At 37.6% G+C, this 17,803-nt stretch overlaps 1 protein-coding gene across 1 annotated transcript; it reads right to left on the bottom strand.

The window, feature by feature from the left end:
* Window positions 1-6,092: 6,092 nt before the first annotated feature.
* Window positions 6,093-7,372, bottom strand: LOC121793894 (transcription factor IBH1-like 1). Its single transcript, XM_042191916.1, has 2 exons — window positions 7,238-7,372; window positions 6,093-6,702 (listed from the first exon to the last, which is right to left on the bottom strand). The coding sequence occupies exons 1-2, from the start codon at window positions 7,246-7,248 to the stop codon at window positions 6,243-6,245; spliced, it is 471 nt and encodes a 156-aa protein (XP_042047850.1). The 5' UTR covers window positions 7,249-7,372; the 3' UTR covers window positions 6,093-6,242.
* Window positions 7,373-17,803: the final 10,431 nt, after the last annotated feature.

Raw genomic sequence — 17,803 nt, 5'->3', positions numbered from 1 at the left:
TGCCGAACCTAAAGTGCATATTCTTTGGGGACGGAGGAAGTACTATTTTTTAAGAACACAAAAATAGAGACTCACCCAAGTACTATGTTGGAATATGTTTTTTAAATACTACTTCCTCCTCCCGGCTAAGATGACCCACTTCTTGGTCGGCACAGAATTTTAGGAATTATTGGTTGATATGTTTAATTCGAGAAAGAAAATGTGAGTGTAATTATTAAAATATAGAGAGAAAGAAAGATGAATATTTTAAGAGCATCCACAATGGCGGCGAGCGGACCGGCTAGTCGAATTTTGGCAAAAAATCGGCGAGCACTGGCCGATGCGCTCGCCGATCCGCTGGCCGCCATTGCAGGCTCCGGATCGGCGAGCGATCGGCGAGCGGATTTTTATTTATTTATTTAATTTTCGAAACACTATATATACACGATTTGCACATCATTATCATTTGCACCGCTTGTTTTAACGAGTATTCTGTCTATCTTAATTTCTGTACAAGAGCAACAACGCGAAATGAGTAGCGCGGGTGGTAGTAGTGGTGGTAGTGGTGGGGATGCTGAGGGCGTCGGTCCGGCCATCAGTGCCAGGGCGTCGGTCCGGCCATCAGTTTTGTCGCCAACGACAACCGGCATGATATGTGCTACTACTTGGCGGATGAGATATACCCTAGGTGGCCCTTCTTTGTGAAGACGATCAGATGCGCATCCGATGAAAGGAAGGCCTACTTTACGGAAAGGCAGGAGTCGGCGCGTAAGGACGTGGAGCGCGCATTTGGTGTGCTCCAGTCTCGATGGGCGGCAATTAGGGGTCCAACGCGTTTGTGGCATGTCGACTGCATTGCCGATATAATGTACACCTGTATTATCATGCACAACATGATTGTCGAAGATGAATGTGTACAACTGACTAATTGGGCAAACGACGATAATGAAGCAGGTCCAAGCCACGGCGTGGCCGCCCCCAACGTACGAAGCGGGGTACCTCACGATGAAGCTGGCCGCCTCCAAGCACATGTCGACTTGCGTCAAGTGAATGCTCATATTCGACTACAAAAGGATTTAATTGAAGAGTTGTGGGCGCGGAGGACTGCACGGCGTTAGTTTTTTTTAATTATGTAATTTTTTAATGTACCTTTTTTTGTAATTTTTTTAATGTGCCTTCTTTTTTTAACATTAATGTAATTTTTTTAATTAATGTACTTTTTAATTTTAATAATATAATTGAATTTTCCCGTATCTGTGTCGTAAATTTAATTCCGTATTTTGTGTGATTGTTAATTATTTGTTTTATATAATTTTGAGTGATGTGACTAGGCTATTGCTGGGCTATTTGCTTGTTTTGATGATGTGGTAGGAGGATTTTTAGTGCTGATGATGTGGCAGGAGGAGTTTGTGGCTAGACTATGGCTGGACTATTCTTATTGTGGAAGCTCTTATAGGAGTGAAAAAAGATTGTTGGGTGTATTAATTGGAGAGAGAAAGTTTTCAAAAAAAGAAAATGTTTCATTTTTGTTTTGGACAACTGAAAAGAAAAACGTGTCATGTGAGTAACAATTTAGGATCCATCCCTTGTACATACTAAACCAATTTTAGGCAATTCTTATCTCAAATGGCCACCCACCTCTTTGTGTTGTCTCATCAAGACTTTTAACTAGAAGTACTGGGTTAAGAACTTAAGTGATTAGCTACCGTTGGAAAAGATTTTAAGATTATCAACTTTGGATTAGTATAGCTTGGAATTTTTTTGTTGATGGGAGTTAGGAGGACCCCATCAGGCATATATAGTTTATGTAGATAATTAGATTTTGTTGGAGAAAAGCACTCAATTTTATATGGGATAAAACACACATGCTTGCCACTCATGAAGCATATATAAAAACCAATTAACATGACTCTTACTGAAAAAGATAAACAGATGTTTATAAATCTCTTTGGGCCCTTCATTTTGGTTTCTTTAAATTCATACCAGAAGCTCTAGCTAAGCATGGCCAATTTTTGAGACACAACATCATAAGTGCTAGAAGGAATAGAAAGAGCTGTCTTGGGCCATGGCCATGTCTCAGATGCCAAGAAAATGCTACACTATAAATACAAAATGGCACATTGGCATAAAAACCATGAAGTTTTGTCAAATTTTGGTCAATCACGCAATTTTACAAAATAGCCAATTATATCATATTTTTCACATTTTTCTCAGTTGTCCAATTGATATAGATTTTGAGAAAAATTATGTATAATTTGGAAGCTAAAATAGTTTAGCATAATCTTATATGCTAGTGTATTTTTATACTAAAATCAATAACTTTTGTGAATGATATGTATAAATTTATATATAAAAAAAATCATGGATTTCGGCTTTTATGGCATACAATATTTCCTTCAAATACAAATAAATAAGATAATTGACAAAATTATCAAAGTTATGATATAATTAACAATTTTTAAAAATTATGGCACTTAATCAGAATTTGACCAAAGTTTATAATTTTTACACTAATTTGGTGTATGTTATGTATAGTATTAGCTGGAAAGGAGGTGTTATCTATATTGGAATCACATACGTGGTATCTAGAAGCTGTAGATGTGTATAACTGAATTAGATTGTAATATCTCAAAAGCAATGCTATATATGCTATGTATATATAGATGATTATCGCCTTAATAAACAATTTAAATTAAGATTAGCTTTTAGATTGAAATGATGTTGGAAGAATGAGCAAAACGACTTTTCCTCACTAGGCTTCTAATCGTTTCAAGTTGTCGATCGACAAGGGCATGTACAAATTAGCTTTTGGGATTATTGATTTGAGGTCATACAAAATATTTTAAATAGTCATCGAGATCATGTGGTAAGACAGCATTAAGTTGTGCTTGCCTAATTTTTTTTTAAATAATGAAGTGAGGGACCTGTGTCTAACACCTAATTTAGCCACTGACAGAAAGAAAAGCAGAAATAATAATAATAATAATAATAATAATAATAATAATAATAATAATAATAATAATAATAATAATAATAATAATAATAATAATAATAATAATAATAATAATAATACGTGGAGGTTGAAAAACATACATCATAGAGTAATTAAGCTGTTCAAATAGTTGCATGTGCAATGAATAGAGATGCAACATTAATAAAACTTTAAAAGTAATTAGCACTAAGCATTGATACTTTATTGCTAAAAAAGAAACGTAAAATGTGCTTTAGTAAGGGGATAAATCATGGTGATAATCATTTGATTTTGGCAATTGCTATCATTACACCATTCGGAGTGCAATATTCTAGTGTGAATTTGTAATCACATATACTAACAAAATGATATGAGGTATTATTTCAAGGAGATGGGAAACACTACATATAATTAATTATTGATATGACTTGTTCTAATTGGAGACAATTTTCGCTCTTTTCATATTGCGATTGTGAGAGAAGACGCCAAAACTAGTAATCAACCAAATAACAAATATCAAGTGCTCGAAACTCTCCATTAAAATAGTTATAACTCTTTTGCACATATCGTGACAAGAAAAATGATTTTTTCGTGACTACAAGATTATGAGTCTAAATTCATTATTTTTTTAAACTAAGTTACTCTTAATCTAATGAATTGCGTGAGTATAAAATGTTAGTGGTGATAAAAATACATGGGTTCCATCCTAAAACCAATTGGTGATAGGAGGAGTGGCCCATGAGATTTATATACTAGTTTCAGACAGTTATATGTTATTTTTCTAGTTTCAATTGCCAACACCCTCCCTCAAACCCTTCAAAGTGAACTTGGAGGGGTTGGACTTTTTTTTCTGATCGATTGGACAACTGACCCAATTTTTTTCTGATCGGTTGGACCACTGGCCCAAATTTTAAGCCCAAATATACTGTTGGGTCAGTTAAATTTGACCCACAGTCGGCGACCCGCTCTGATACCATGATAGAAATCAATGAGTTCCATCCTAAAACCAATTGGTGATAGGAGGAGTGGCCCATGAGATTTATATACTAGTTTCAGTTTTCTTTTAACACCGATGTGGGACAGTTATATGTTATTTTTCTAGTTTCAATTGCCAACGAGTAGAATGTAGTAGAGAATCCATATATCAAATTAAGTGGAAAAAAATAAATAATTATTTAAATTATGGATAATCTAAAATGACAAATTGATTTTTTTAAATGGTGGACAGAGGAAATACTAGGATTGATTTTATTGGTTTGACTTCAATTAGATATTTTAGTTTTCGTTGTCGAATCGACAACTCTGTTGGTTAAACCTTTGAATTCAGTAGTGTCGTAATTCATGTTGGGCTAGGATGTTTGTAATTGTCCTAATTAATCCTAGTGGGCTCTTGGCCATGCCCACCCAGTTACAACCAACACCCAGTAATTGAACATTTGAACATCAATTTTTACGATATGTTTATAGTATGTATCTCTTTACTTTCATCTAGAGATGCCCACGGTTCCGGAACCGGCGGTTACGGTTTGGAACCGCCGGTTCCGGTTTCAGAAATTATCGAACTGGAACCGAACCGCGAGGGTGTTTCACGGTTCCGGTTCCAAAACCGACGGTTACGGTTTCGGTTCGGAACCGTCGGTTTTCCGGTACGTTTTTTCACGGTTCCGGATAGATTTCACGGTTTTCCGACGGTTTTTCATAGGTCCGGTTTGGAACCGTCCGGAACCGTCCGGAACCGGCGGTTCCGGCACGGTTTCGGTTCGTAAAATTTGGAACCGAAACCGGCCCACGGTTCAAAATATGGCGGTTCCGGTTCAAGAAAAAAGTCACGGTTCCTGTTCGGAACCTGAACCGGCTGTTACGGTTCCGCGGTTAACCGTCGGAACCGAAAACCTTGGGTATCTCTACTTTCAGCTTCAACAATTATAATTGGAGACAAAACTTAATTTCGGACAAGAGATGCCATTGGCCTATAAGTTCTCCCCGAATCCCGAGTTAGATGTTTGTAGATACGAATGTTAAGAAGTTAGTTGCAAGAGAATTTTCAAATGATAATAATATACTCCATCCACCCAGCGCTAATTTTAATGCATAATTGGAAAAGTAAGACAGAGATAGAAACAAAAAGTTTTTAAAGTATTATTAATGGAGAATGAATATTTTGTTATATTGTGCTTTGTTTGAACATATATGATGTGTTTTACAACATTTAAAATCTAAAAGCAAACAAGTCTAAGTCTTTTGCATTGTAGACTAAGTAGTTTTACATGAACATCACAGTATGTGACTCAATTGGTGTCTTAGATATGTTTTGGTTTATCTATTGTTAATGGGTTGCAATGTCAGTCAAAAAGTTTTCTTACTTAAGAAGACTAACAACACTGATGTGGTATAGCACTGAACAAATGAACAATTAAGACAAGTAAATATTTTTTACTCTATTAACAGTTGCCACCTATATGACAATTGACATTATAAGGAATCTAATTATATCATAATTGCACTGCAACATATTTCATTATATACAAAATGTTGGAATATGACAATTGCCATTTTCACAATCCCAAATTAAAAAACGCTCATGCATATTGAACTTTTTTTCCTGTATTATATACATTGAAGTAAGATATCATAAAAAAACATTATACTAAGGTCAATATAGATGGATACAAATTTCTTACGGAGGCCCAAATGCATTTTTGGTCACCTGATATCTATATTGCAAGTTGTCCAAATGCAGTAAAATTCAAAATAAGTTTTTTAAAAGGTTGTAACATTTCACAAAATGAAATGAAACTGCGACAGTGCCACTATAAATCCAGTGATAACATTGCAACAAACTTATCTTATAAAGATAAAAAAAAATTAGAGACGCAATTAGTTATATTAGAATTTTTTTAAAAAATTAAGGTCACAATTGTCCACCGCACCTTAATCTTATATTTTTGACACTTTCATTTGCTTCCCTAAAGATTGAACCAATTTTTAAAGTGTAGGTGGTGTACTTAGAACTCCAATGAACGTTCTTAATTGGCTAAAAAATATCCTTAGACAATTTTATTAATATAAGTTACAGCATTTTTAGATAATTAATCATAATCCCAAAGAAAAGTTTTGAATTTTGAATTAATGAATATTGTAATTAGCATGAATACTCTTTCATTGCTTCATCTTTACATACACACACACACACAATATTTACATCCAAAAATAAAAATGATAAAAACTAAGAGAGGTAGATATACAGAGGATTATGTTCGGCACAAGTTTTAATGTATAAATAGATTGATGATCAGGTGATGGCAGCAAGGCGTCGCATGACATCCACCTGAGCTCGTAACGAGACAATATAATCGAGCGTTTCTTGAAGCAGCAAAACCCCATCCATTTCTTCTCCACCCGGTACAAGCTTCCGAAGGGCTCGGCTTCTCTTGTTCCTCTTCCGACGACGATAATTTTGGCCACGTCTCAAAATTCTCCGCCTGCATGCGGTGGTCAGCCTAGTAGTCGCCGCTGTGTTTTTCAATTTATGACCTAAAATTTGCTCGACGACGTGTTTGTTGGTCGGGTTTTTGGAAACGACGTCGCACAGCAGCGCCCGTCGCCAGCGGGTGGCGGCGTTTCTGGTTGCGGCGATGGCCACATCTGCTGATAATTTGATGGCGTCTTTCCTTTCTAGAATGGTTGAATCATTTCTTCCTATTTGGAGCCCCTTTCTCCATTTTTCCAGGAATTCTTGTTTCAGTGATGATCTATCAATAAAATATTTATGGTTATGAATAACTAAGCACCATTAATTTACAATTTTATTGTATCTGGAATTGAATGAGGAACACTGCATGATGACATGACCCATAAAATTTAACCATATTATTCCAATTTCACTACCTAGTGGGATAATAAATTCTAAACTAAAAAAGGAAAATCCTCATTTTTTCCTATGTCAGACTTGGTAATAATTTGTCTCATCTATATATTATTGGATAACTCATCCCTTAAAAGGTCTTTTAATGACCTATTTCTACTTGGCATATCTATATATTATTGGATAACTCATCCCTTAAAAGATCTTTTAATGGCATGCTCAAGTCAATGCAGATCTCTTTGTCTGCGCATGCTCAAAGGGAGTGTTGAAATAAGTTTATTCTTGTCTTATCTATATATTTTTGGATAACCCTTCACCCTTATGAATCATATTATGAGGGTGAATGACTCATTTCTATCGTCTAAATTAGTGCTATTATATACTACTAATTAATGAATTCTGAAAGATAAATAGGAACTTACCTTGCTTTCATCGAGCGAACTTATAGCAGCAGAGATCCGAAAGAAAAAATGTAGAGAAAATAGTTGAAATTTTCTTGGGATCTAACTACAACAAAAAAGGCAAAATGAGAAAGAGAGGATAGAGGGGAGAAAAGAAATTAGTGAATAAAGCCAATTTATGAAGAGAAAGAAGGGGATTGTGGTGGGTCAGTGAGAGAAAGACAGCACATGCGGGCACATGCAACTCTATGGCCCACATGTCAAGACCCTAATTTAAAATAAGTTGATATTAGAGCATCCACAATGGTGCGGATGTCCCGGCGGACATCCCCGCAGACATCCCAAAAACACTTCCTACCACGTCATAAGGACTTCCCACTGCACTGCAACGTCATAAGGACTTCCCACTGCACAGTGACGGACATCCCCAAGGACATCCCGACGGACTTCCCACAATAATAAAAATTCACAAATTCACCAAATTAAACAATTTATGGAATTAAAATTTCATTAAATAAAAAAAATAAAGGTACATTTCAACCAAAAAAAAAACTAAAAAAGTACACTTAAATAAATACAAATTCCATCAAGGACGACCCCTCCGCTGCCATACTTCTTCAATTATATCATTCTAGAGTCGAATATGGGCTTGTTTTTTGCGCATGTCGGCAAATGCACGGACTAGCTCCACCTCGTCATGGGGTATCCCCATACATACATTGCCGGTGGCCACGCCGTGGCTTGGACCCGCAGCATCGGCATCATCATTGGCCCAATCCGTCAGTGCTGGACCTTCATCTTCGAAAATCATGTTATGCATGATAATACATGCGTACATCATATCGGCGATGCTGTCAGCATACCACAACCGTGATGGACCCTTCACTGCCACCCATCGAGCCTAGAGCACACCAAATGCTCGCTCCACATCCTTGCGCGCTGCCTCCTGACGAGCCGCAAAATATACATTCTTTTCTTCTGTTGGGCATCTGATCGTCTTCACAAAGACGGGCAACATAGGGTATATCCCATCAGCCAAATAATAGCCCATGTTGTGCTGGTTGCCGTTGGCGACGAAATTGACGCCCGGACCGACGCCCTTGCACTGGTCGTTGAAAAGGGGCGGCGACTGGAGGATGTTGATGTCATTGTTCGACCCGACTACTCCAAAATAGGCATGCTAAATCCACAGCCGGTAGTCAGCTACCGCTTCAAGGATCATCGTGGGATTCTTGCCCTTGAAACCCGTAGTGTACACCCCTTTCCATGCAGCGGGGCAGTTCTTCCACTCCCAATGCATACAATCTATGCTGCCCAGCATCCCCGGAAACCCGTGCTGAGTCTCGTGCATATCCAGCAGAGCCTGACAATCTTCGGGGTAGGCTTCCGAAGATACCTATCGCCGAATATCTCCCTAACGCCCAGACAAAAATACTTTAGGCAATCGCGGGCAGTCGTCTCGCCGATGTGGAGGTACTCATCGAACATGTCAGTCGCACCTCCGTATGCCAGCTGCCTGATTGCGCCAGTGCACTTCTGAATCGGAGTGTGGCCGGGTTTACCAGCTGCATCCTCCCGCACCCTGAAATACCCGTATCGACGCTCTAAGGCGCCCATGATACGCAGAAAGAGCGGACGATGCATCCTATAACGTCGCCGGAACATGTTCTCCCCAAATCATGGCTCCGAAGCGAAGTAATCTTCATACAACCGACGGTGTGCAGCGAGGTGGTCCCGGGGTACTATAGATCGACGATGGATGGGTCGAAGTACCGCCGGCGCCAAGGCCGCCTGTATCTCCCTCTCCGTTGCCTCCCGCACACGTGCATGAATTCGCCTCATTATGTCATCATACCCCCACCACTACCACCCGCACTGCTACCGCTCGCACCAAAGCCACTACCACTACCACTACCACTACCAGCCATTCCGGATATATAAAAGAAACGTAGAGAGAGAGAGAGATACTCATTAATACAAGTGGTGCGAATGAAATGAAGTTCAACGAGCCGTATTTATAGAATTAAAAAAAATAAAATAATCGGGACGTCCGCGCGGACGTCCGTGGGGTCAACGCAATGGAGGACGTCCGCAAGGACGTTGCGACGGACGTCCCGGGAACGCCGCAGACTTCCGGTGTCCGCAGCGGACGTCTGTATCCGAGTCACCGCTGCGCAATGGCGGACGTCCCGCGCGGAACTCCGGCACGCCGGCCGAACGTCCGCTGGGACGGGCGCCATTGTGGATACTCTTATGGTGTTGAATGTTGATTAGTTGTAGTCCTCCTCTGTCCCATTAAATATGCAACGTTTGCTTTTGCGCACTTGTTTAGAAAAAAATATAATAAATAACTAAAGTAATGGAAAAATAAAGTAAGAGAGAGAATAATGTAGAAGAGAGTCCCCTTTACATTATTCTTTTTTTTACTTTATTTTTTCTTCACTTTAACTATTTATTAACATTTTTCCAAAACATGTGTGAAAAAGCAAACGTTTCATATTTAATGGGACATAGAGAGTATATGTTTATGCACATATAGTACATACCATTGTAGGGTAGTGATACCATTGTAGGGTAGTGATAAGATGTAAACGGCACATTTTTTTATAAACTCCTAACTATGATTTGTACCGTTAGGTTTTAAGATTTGATGTTAACAGATGACTAATAATGTCAACTGAAAATGTCAGCACAATGTCAATCGGTTGACAATGTTGACGCTGTGTTGACATTTTCTATTGACGTTATTTGTCACATGTCATCAAATCTTGAAATTTAACGGTCCAGATCATAGTTTGGAGTTTGTGCAATATATAAAGTTTGCATTATTGAAATTTAACGGTCCAGATCATAGTTTCGAGTTTGTATTGTATATAAAGTTTGTATTAGATTATATCCATATCATTATATTTTCATGCCTTTTTTATGCAACCTAAACCTCACATTTGCAACCTTCCCTGTGTCAATACAACATCCACGTATATTAACTCTACAAAAATAAGATGTGTTTAATTAAGGCGTTGCCGATTTATGTATTTTTGAACTTCTTAAAATATATTGATAAACGAAGCAATCATTTATCCCACAATAACGTGGGTTTACAGCAAAATAAAATAATTTGATCACACACTTAGTTTAATATGTTTGATTTAGACATCTATCTTATCTCTAAATGAGTCAATAATTTTATCGTAGTCTTGAACGTTAGAATGGAATTATTACTTTTAGTTTCTTAGATGACGAGATAATAAGCCAGTAATTTTTCTTGTACGAAATAGTAGCAAATTAATTGAGAGAGATGAATAGTTATAATTAAGCAAGCCTTGAGCCACATGCTCGTGGCCCTTCGAATTATCTGTATATCAGTATATATCAGCATTTATAATCTTAAGTAAGATAAAATAAATCTCTTCAATCATAGTATATGATAAGTGTGGAGTTAGTTCTAATAAATTATTGGTAGATTTTGTTCAGAGTGTTGAAAATATGCATCAAATGATTTCAGATTTTCCCATAACTGATTGTTTTTCTCTTTTTCTTTTTTTCAAAAAGTAACCCATTTATCTTTCGTAATTTATTTTTTATTTTTTACTTTGTTCTCTCTTTATCTCTCCAATCTTTTCTTGTCTTACTTTATTCTATCCACTTAATTGAATAAATATCTTTTTCTTAAATACCATGTCAAAAAAACTCTTTGACATATAGTGGAATGGAAGGAGTATAAAAGAGTGGTTTCAGTTTAACACACCCATATATAATATATTTACAAGTCTAATCTTATACTCCACAGAAAAATTGTTGTGGAGAAAGAAGGGAACCCGCACGAATGCATTTAAGAGTGATGAATTTTGGATGAGGGATGCATGTGCACACATGGGATTGTCTTAAGAAAGCTAAACAATGTACAAGTTCCCGGAATCCATTATTTTCATTTATTCACACTCCAATCTACTCAGTCCTTTTATTTTCATACTACTCTATCCGTTTACGGAAAAATAGTCTCATTTTACCATTTTGGGATATTTATAAAAAATAGTCTCATTCCAAAAGTGGAAAGTTCTCTTTCATGTTTTACTTACTTTTTCTCCGTATCTCTTTTACTTTACCTATTTTTTCTCTATCTCTCATACTATACTAATTTCTCATTAAAATTCATGTCGTTCACAAATGAGACTATTTTTTGTATACTGAGGGAGTATCATACTTCAAATATCGTAGTTACAATGTTAAAGATAGTACTCCCTCTGTCCCATTTAAAAACAAAACGTTCCCTAAAATGAAAACAACATCATCTCTACTTTTTTTCTCTTACTTTTTTTTTTCTACTCATCGACTAAGAAAACAACACTACATAAAATCTCGTGTTGAAATCAAATGTTTCATTTATAATGAAATGCGAATTATTACATCAACCAACACTATCGTATAGTAATTAATTCCCTCAAATTTTTTTTTATTTAATAGTACTATAATCTAGAATCCCTTGCGGCTTGCTTAGGACTAGCAGAGGCCTAGTACTTATCTTTGTATAAACCATCACTAGTTATTGAACGTGGAGCTAATCTAAATCATTCAATACATAACCGCATTGATCTTGTAATTTAAAAGATTGTGAGTATTCACAATTTAGAAAATATAAATAAATGAATCGATCACGTTGCTCATCGATTAGGCTATTCCATCCAACTATTGACAGTACAGAAATGAGTATAGACCATGAATTCTAACATAAATTAGAAAGGCCCAATGGGAACAACCACATGTTTGGTCTAGTTAAGATAGAGACCATTGATGGAAGAGCATGACAAAAATTATTAATACTCCCGCCATCCCTTAAAAATGATCACATTTATCATTTTGAGATATCCCTTAAAAATAGATCAATTCTATCATAAATTAGAAAGACCTAATGGGAACAACCACATGTTTGGCCTACTTAAGATACAGACCATTGATGGAAGAGGATAATAAAAATTATTAATACTCCCCCTGTCCATTAAAAATGACCACATTTATCATTTTGAGATGTCCCTTAAAAATAGATCAATTCTATTTAAAGAAACTTTTGTCTCTTTAACGAGGTGGTTTCCATTCTCCACTAACATTACTTCAATCACTCTTTCTTTCTATCTATTTCTTACTTTATCAATTATGCATTAAAATCTATGCCGCATCAAATGTTGTCTATTTTTTATGGACGGAATGCATGAAATTGATGTAGCCCTCAAGAATCTATGAAGAAGCCATGCACGTGTGCCTCATTAATTCTCGAGGCCCCCTAGTTTGAGAATTGAGATAGCAATACCCTTTCACTATCTATCCATGGACTATAGCTATCATTTCTTCACCACTACCCACAATCATGTCAAAGACCACATCTAGTTGCGCCACAAAATTACATATACCGCATATGTATGTATATGACATATCAGTATATGCATGCATGTGTTACAATTATAATCCTATAACTTCTTGGAATAAGATGATTTAGTTGTTAAATGTTGAGGTTTTAGATTGAAAGATTGATGAGATCGAAAACAAGAAAACAAGTAACAGTCGGGGTTTACGTGGTTCGGCAAAATTAGCCTACGTCCACGGAAGGGATGAGATGTTTATTTACTATCACTCTTTTGGTGGTTGTACAGAGATGGAAACAAGAAGATGAAAAACACAACACGAGCTACCTCACTCTACAATGGTGATTCTCACAGCTCACTTTTCTTTCTTCTTTACTCTCACTCTCTGATCTTGATTGAGTCTATGTGTTACAATGAATAAGGCAGCCTCTCTTAAATCCAGCTGGAGGCCTCCAAAGTTAGTTACTAACCAACTCTGCTCTCTCTTTAGCTTCGATCCCATACAACGCTTTCTTCATGCACCCTTGACTAGTGAGCTGGCGGATGAGCCACGTGCCCACTCCACATTCGTCCATGTCACGGCCGCACTCCACAATCTCCACCTCGACAGTGACAGCAACAAACATCCACTTCTCAACCCTTCATCCTTACTCCACCTTAAACAGACAACACACCCACCAGCCTCAAGCAATGCTTGAGCTTAGAAACTGGTAAGGCTTTGGTTAATGCATCCGCTGCATTATTCTCGGTCCTGACTTTCTCAACTTCAACATCTCCACTAGCTATTTCATCTCTAATGAAGTGAAGTCTTATGTCGATGTGCTTACTTCTCTCGTGGAAAACTTGATTCTTTGCCAACATTATTGCACTATTACTGTCGCACAATACCTTCACCACCTTCTGATCTACTCCAAAATCTTCAATGATTCCCATCAACCATTTCCCTTCCTTTATCGCTTCTATCAAGGCGATATATTCCGCTTCGGTAGTAGATAAGGCGACCACCGATTGGAGTGCAGACTTCCAACTAACCGCTGATCCATAGAGGGTGAAAATATACCCAGTTTGTGACTTCCTTGTGTCTAAACTTGTGGCAAAATCTGAATCGCAGTAGCCCACAAGTGCCTCTTCTTTCCAACCTTTCTGTCTCTTGAAGATGATCCCAGTAGACTTGCTGCCCTTAATGTATCTCATAATCCACTTCAAGGCTGCCCAATGATCCCTCCCATATTCCTTCATATACCTACTGGTCACACTGATCCCATGTGCTAAATTCGGCCTGGTATAGATCATGGAATACATGATGCTTCCTATCACATTTGCATATGGTATCTTCTGCATCTCAACTCTCTCTTGATCAGAGTCTAGGGCTTGTTGAGTAGATAACTTGAAGTGCTGAGCTAAAGGGATGGCTACACTTTTAGATTCATGCATCTGAAATCTCTGCAAGACCTTGCTCAAGTAATCTTCTTGACTCAGCCTTAGTTCACCCTTTGCCCTGTCTCTGCTTATGTCCATACCTAGAATCCTTCTAGCTTCCCCGAGGTCCTTCATATCAAACTCCTTCTTAAGATCTTCCTTCACAGAATTCACATCAGCCATGCTCTTTGCAGCCACCAGCATGTCATCTATATACAAGACTAGATAAGCAATTGCCTCTCCATCCACTGTCTTGATGTATACACAATTGTCATATGCTGATTTCCTGAGACCAATTGAGTTAAGATGAGTATCGAACCTTTTATAACATTGCCTACTACTCTGTTTAAGTCCATATAGGCTCTTTTTCAACTAGCATACTTTGTTCACCAGACCAGGAACTACAAAACCAGTTGGCTGCTCCATAAAAATAGTCTCCTTCAACTCTCCATGGAGGAAAGTAGTCTTGACATCAAGCTGATGTGGTTCCCAGTTCCTTTGTGCTACAACAGACAATAGGACTCTGATAGAAGTATGCTTGACAACAGGTGAGAAGATCTCATTAAAGTCTACTCCTTCCTTATGTGAATATCCTTTTGCTACAAGCCTTGCCTTGTACCTGACTCTATTCCCATCAGAAACCTCCACCTTCTTCTTAAAAATCCACTTACATCCCACAGGCTTCTGAGAATTTGGCTTATCAACAAGAATCCAAGTACCATTTTTTAATAGTGACTCCATTTCATCTTTCATAGCCTCCAGCCATTGTTTCCACTCCATTCCCTTCATTGCCTCCTCATATGTAGCAGGTTCATCAAACTCAATAGATTCTGCCACACATAAAGCAAAATAGGTCATTTCATAATCTGAGAATCTGGCTGGCGGTTTGGTAGCTCTTTTAGGCCTCTCTCTGTGCTGATGTTGTGGCTGAGCTTCTGGTGTCTTGGCAGCTGCAGGGGTCTGATCACGAGGAGATTCTGCTTCTGGATCAGATGCCTTTGAAGACTCCACCTCAATGGATGCACTGTCATTTTCCTTCTTCAGCAATGGCATCGAAGCTTCATAAAAAACAACATCTCTACTCACTACTAACTTCCCCTTTTCTGACTCAGTACACCAAAGCCTATAAGCTTTAGATCTAGACTGATATCCCAGAAAGATGCATTTTACAACTCTTGGATCTAGCTTCCCCTGCCTTTTATGAGAATAAACTCTACAACAAAAAGGCTTCAGCCTAGTGTAATCAGGCATTCTTCCATACCATAGGCAATCTGGAATCTCAAAGTTAACTGCAGATGATGGACTTCTGTTAATCAAATCAGTTGTTGTGGAGACAGCCTTTCCCCAGAATTTCTTGTCAGCTCCAGAGGTTGGGAGCATACACCTCACCCTTTCAAGAATAGTTCTATTCATGCGCTCGGCCACCCCATTTTGTTGTGGATTTCTGGGGGCCGTTCTATGCCTTTTAATGCCTCTGACTTTACAGTATTCATCAAACTCTGAGGACAAATACTCTAATCCATTGTCTGTTCTTAAGCATTTAAGACTTACACCCTTTTCCCTTTCAACTATAGTGTGCCATTCCTTAAAGAACTTGAAGGATTCTGATATTTCTCTTAAAGTCTTGATCCATAATTTCCTAGAAAAATCATCTATTATGGTGATGAAGTATTTACCTCCATTCATAGTAGGTGGCTGAGCTGGACCCCAAATGTCACTGTGTGCATACTCCATAACTGACTTTGAGGTATGCTTGGCCTTTGGGAATGGCTGCTTGATGCCCATTAACTTATCGTTATTAATTTCCTAAAACTAATTATTTCGGGCTTAGAGAAATTTCACTAATAACTTATTCCGAGAATGAATATTTACCACGTCCCCACAATTAAACTAACATCAGCCCAACATATCATTAAATTAAAAGAGTCCGCCTAGTTAATTAAAAGACCCAAGCTTTAACCAATATGAGCCCAACTAATCTGTTTATTTTGCAGCCCCAAAGAATTAATTAATATGGCCCAAAGACCCAAAATAACTAGAGGCTATGAAGATTGAGTGTGTGGAGAAAATGGGGATAACTGGAAGGCATATATATATTCACCGTGTGAAATGATGGAGATTAATTGAAACTCCAAATTAAAACGCAGGTGGTGGATTAAAAGAAATTAATGGTGATTAATTGTGCGATTAAATTGCAAAATTAATTAGGTTCAATTGGTGGATTTAATTGTGTTAATTGTGCAATTTATTTCCCGCAGAAAGTGGAGTGTAATGGAAAAGTGGAGCGTGAATCTCTGGAAGAGAAGAAAATGCAGGGAAAAATCTTATTGGACTTAGAGAATTTATGGAATTGGGCTCACGAGAAGAGATCAATTTGGAGAATGGAGCTTCTCGAGAAAATTAGACTCAAAACATTTCTTCTAATAAAAGAATTCTCTTACTATATATTTTTAGTTTAATTTGAATTCTTAGCTCAAAGAAAGCGTAACTAAATTAATTGGCCTATCGAAGTCCAATTGATAGACTTTAAATAAATCTAGACATTCTTTTCTCGTAAGATCACTTCGCAAAATTATTTAATTAGGGCATGATTGGTAGCCCATAAAAGCCCATAAAAACACGTAAAAAACCCAAAAAATGGGCCATTGTCTCATCTTCTCCACAGTTTGGTAGAGGTCGAATTTGTCAGAAGACCCGTCACAAAATCCCCGGATCTGGTGGAAATTGACAATAGAATCCGCGATTCTTCCAATTCACTATCGGAGAAAATTTATGGTATTAATTTTTTCCGCTTGTCCGACTTCGTATTTTGGAGTTTTATGCCCAAATTGCCCTCCTAGTTTTCGATCTCTACAAACACAGAGGCAGCACCAGACACTCCTAAAAAAAAGTACTCCCCCTGTTCCGTAGTAATAGAGTGATTTTGCTATTTTGGTACGTTCCATAGTAATAGAGTCATTTCCCTTTTTAGTAAAAGTCAACACATTTTTCCACACCTACTTTACTCTCTCTTACCTTTTTATCTCTTCATCTCTCTAACTTTTTCATTTTCCTCTTTATTCTCCCTTTACTTAACTCACCTAACACAATTTTTCATAATCTCTGTGCTGAAAAGAAATGCCTTCATTACTATGAAACAGAGGGAGCACATCATATATGGAGTGTACGCAAACAAGCGACGGATGAGGAGTTTTGAAAGAGATACAACGATACCAGACGGACTTCCCTCGTACGTGAGCTTTCGCTGTCCCTTCGAAGCCATCGAAACAACTTCACTCGGAGGATGCTATTCAGCGTGGATTTAAGATGAAAGGAAAGGATGGTGCACATGCTTATATGGTGGGAAGGAGGAGAAGATGGCACCAATCTGGCAAATACTCCGCACCAATCTGCAGGAATGCAAGGACGATGGAGGGTAAGGGAGACATTTAATTCGAAAAAGTGAGGGCATATTTGTCATCACAATCGTTAATATAATTTTCCAGTATAATGACTAATGCCTACCAAATAATGGATTAAGGCACAAAACATTTCTACCAAACGCCATTATAAGTGTGATTAGCTATTTAAAATACTGGAAAAAGTCTTTATCTTTAAACTTATTAAAACCTCATCAATTCTACCAATCACACCCTTAGTCAATTGGTGTAATTCGAAATACTAAACATAACTCGAAAATTCTTCTTAAGCGCCATGAGCATAAAATTTTCCTTATTCGACAAAAGAAACGAACTTGAAATTCAGCCTAAACAAATGGCATCCAATCGAAAATAACTAAAGAGATAGAAAAGTCGGGGTGTTACAAAGTGTT

This window comes from Salvia splendens, chromosome 3 (assembly GCF_004379255.2).
Source record: "Salvia splendens isolate huo1 chromosome 3, SspV2, whole genome shotgun sequence".
NCBI lineage: Eukaryota > Viridiplantae > Streptophyta > Magnoliopsida > Lamiales > Lamiaceae > Salvia > Salvia splendens.
Note: the sequence above shows the minus strand (reverse complement) of the source record. Positions and strands in the feature narration are given on the sequence as shown.